The sequence below is a fragment of the Amphiprion ocellaris genome, chromosome 11 (assembly GCF_022539595.1).
Source record: "Amphiprion ocellaris isolate individual 3 ecotype Okinawa chromosome 11, ASM2253959v1, whole genome shotgun sequence".
Classification (NCBI taxonomy): domain Eukaryota; kingdom Metazoa; phylum Chordata; class Actinopteri; family Pomacentridae; genus Amphiprion; species Amphiprion ocellaris.
In genome coordinates this window covers 34,948,344-34,951,198 of record NC_072776.1, presented here as the reverse complement: position 1 = coordinate 34,951,198, position 2,855 = coordinate 34,948,344, and the positions used below count along the sequence as shown (strand labels likewise).

The following is a 2,855-nucleotide window of genomic DNA, read 5'->3' as shown; positions in this document are numbered from 1 at the left end:
AACCCTGTCCACGTAATGGACAAACAGCGCAAGGACATCATTTTGCACAACTCCGACACTTAACAGCATTTACTGTTTTATGAGAAATAAAGAGTATATCGGCGTTTAATCGGCAAAACACCAGATGATGATGATTATTTAGAAAAGAGCTATAATCAGCCCATTCAATCGGGCGGCCAATAAATTGGTCAGTCTGGCCCTAGTTCTTAGTGACCCTGTTGACTGGCAAGTCACTGACAAATTTGTTCTTGAGCTTTCCAAATGAAATCATTGATTTGTAAACGTAAGGAGAAGGAAAGGCAAATGTTATGGTATGATGAAAGACATGGACATTAACAGAATTCTCCACAGGGAGGAAAAAAACAGTATCATAGGCGCGGAGGAAGAAACAGAAGTTATAAATATGTTGTATGACCAAACCACCACCACATCTCAGCAGCTTCTCTTCATGTCAGGGATGGAGGAACCTGAACTCTGCTTTCCACAGCTCTTCAACTCCTCCTGCAGGAGGATGAAGCGTTCTCACTTTGAAGCAATGCTGGTTCACATCCTGCTGTCCTGCATCTCTCTGCTCACTGTGATTCTCAACCTCCTGGTCATCATCTCCATCTCACACTTCAGGTAGAAAAACATTTATTCTACTTATGCCAGTAACTGATGTGTAGAAATGAATAATTCATGCAAAGAAAATGTTTTTGAAGAGACAATGTTGTGCTCTGTTTGCTTCTATCTGACTGATCATTTCCTGATAAATAATGATGAATCTTTTGCTGTTCTCCCTCCACAGGAAGCTCCACACTCCCACCAACCTCCTCCTCCTCTCACTGGCTGTTTCTGATGTCTTCGTGGGTCTCCTCATGTTCTTTCAAATTGGGCTTATAGACGGCTGCTGGTTCCTCGGTGACTTCATGTGCACTCTGTATCAGTATCTCGATTACATCATCACCTCAGCCTCAATAGGAACCATGGTGATGATATCGATTGACCGCTACGTGGCCGTTTGTTACCCTCTGCATTACTCTATTCAAATCACACAACAAAGAGTTCAAATCTGTGTGTGTCTGTGCTGGATCAGTTCTGCAATCTTTCAAGCTCTGGCTCTGAAGGACGCCCTGAAGCAGCCAGGCAGGTACAAGTCCTGTGTTGGAGAGTGTGTCTTTGTCGGTGACTACATTACTGGACTTGCAGATGTTATTTTTTCCTTCATTGTTCCTATTACAATCATCATAGTTCTGTATGTGAGAGTGTTTGTGGTGGCTGTGTCTCAGGCTCATGCCATGCATTCTCAGCTTGTACCAACCAAGCACTCAGTTACAGCAACTGTTCAGAAATCTGAACTGAAAGCAGCCAGGACTCTTGGTGTTGTTGTAGTTGTGTTTATAATATGTATGTGCCCATATTACTGTGTTGCCATCACAGGCCAAGAAACCCTTCTCAATAGTACATCTATTGTCTTTGTGATATGTCTGTTCTACTTTAACTCCTGTCTGAACCCCATCATCTACACTTTCTTGTACCCCTGGTTCAGAAAATCAGTCAAGCTCATTGTTACACTTCAGATACTGCAGCCTGCCTCCCGTGAGGCCAAGATGCTGTAGAGACACTTTACCATGAACAGAAAAATGCACTCTGTGTGGTGACAAGTGAATAAAAAACAACTGTGTATTTCTGCCACATCAGAAAAAGAAAAATGGATCTGTATCACATCATAATGTGTTCATCAAGTTAGAATTTAATGTTATATGTCCTACAAACTCAACAGGAAATCTTCTTTGTTATGTCAATATGTTATTTATCTAGTTACAACCTGAAACTCATGGTTAACTGAGGAAACAGTGTGCAGAGAAGAGATGAATAGAGGAACAGGGCTCATGTGCACAGTTTGATTAAGTTATACTTCATGCTTGGGCTGAGACACGGTGATTTTCTGCTGTTTTTAAACATGATGGATAAGTATGCTGGGAAAATTGAACCACTTAGCTCATGTACACTATTTGACAAAGTTCCATGTCATATTTGTGTTGAGACACGGTGACATTCTGCTGTTAATGATCATGGTGGACGATATTGTGATAAGTGCGTGAATACAAAGAAGGATTTTAAAAAGCATAGAGCTGTAAAGAAGGAACAATGAGTCTTAGTAACATCATTTCTCACTGATCAGCTGGAGGATCATAGAAGGATGCACTGATACATGATTTAACTTAACATCATCCATCAAGATCAGGAACAGCAAAATCTCACCATGTCTCAACCCAAACATGAAAGAAAACTTCATTAAATCCTAGTAATGAGCCACATTCTTCAATTCATCTGATCTACGTTTTATTACGCTATAAATTATAACAAACAGTTCAAGTTAAACCACAACAATGTATTGCAATAACAAGAAAAGTGTCTCATAATGTGACAAGTCTATATATTTGACTTTTATGTTATATATTAAAAATGTAAAAGACATCCTGGCACAACAATAAACGTTTCATGTTTTGAACTAAAATGAATCTGTTTTTTCTTTTTCTGCTGCTGTAGCAATAAAGAGGAAATATGTACTTGTGGTGTAAACACTTAAATAAAACATGTGTCCTTACATTGTGTATCTTACACAATAATATTCTCTAACAATGAAGTGAAGATACTGAGGGTGTGCATCACCTCTGGGAGGCTGATCACACTGTTATGATTGCTGTTTGTGTCCAACATCTAGCTGGAATTTGAAGGTGTTTATAGTTATGTTACAAAAACAGAGCAGCCAAATACAACTCTTTCAATAAATGACTGATGCCTGTGGCCACAGGTGGAGTGTAACTAAATGTATTTAAAAATGTACAATAACAACTGTAATCTAATCATGT

The 2,855-nt window shown here is 39.2% G+C and overlaps 1 protein-coding gene across 1 annotated transcript; it reads left to right on the top strand.

The window, feature by feature from the left end:
* Positions 1–442: 442 nt before the first annotated feature.
* On the top strand, positions 443–2,448 carry LOC111582826 (trace amine-associated receptor 13c-like). Its single transcript, XM_023291679.3, has 2 exons — positions 443–621; positions 788–2,448. The coding sequence occupies exons 1-2, from the start codon at positions 449–451 to the stop codon at positions 1,596–1,598; spliced, it is 984 nt and encodes a 327-aa protein (XP_023147447.2). The 5' UTR covers positions 443–448; the 3' UTR covers positions 1,599–2,448.
* The last annotated feature ends 407 nt before the right edge of the window (positions 2,449–2,855 follow it).

Coding starts and splice junctions, on each gene's coding strand:
- LOC111582826 (XM_023291679.3), top strand. CDS start 449: ATGTCAGGGATGGAGGAACCTGAACTCTGCTTTCCACAGCTCTTCAAC. Junction 622..787: donor ATCTCCATCTCACACTTCAG/GTAGAAAAACAT, acceptor CTCCCTCCACAG/GAAGCTCCACACTCCCACCA.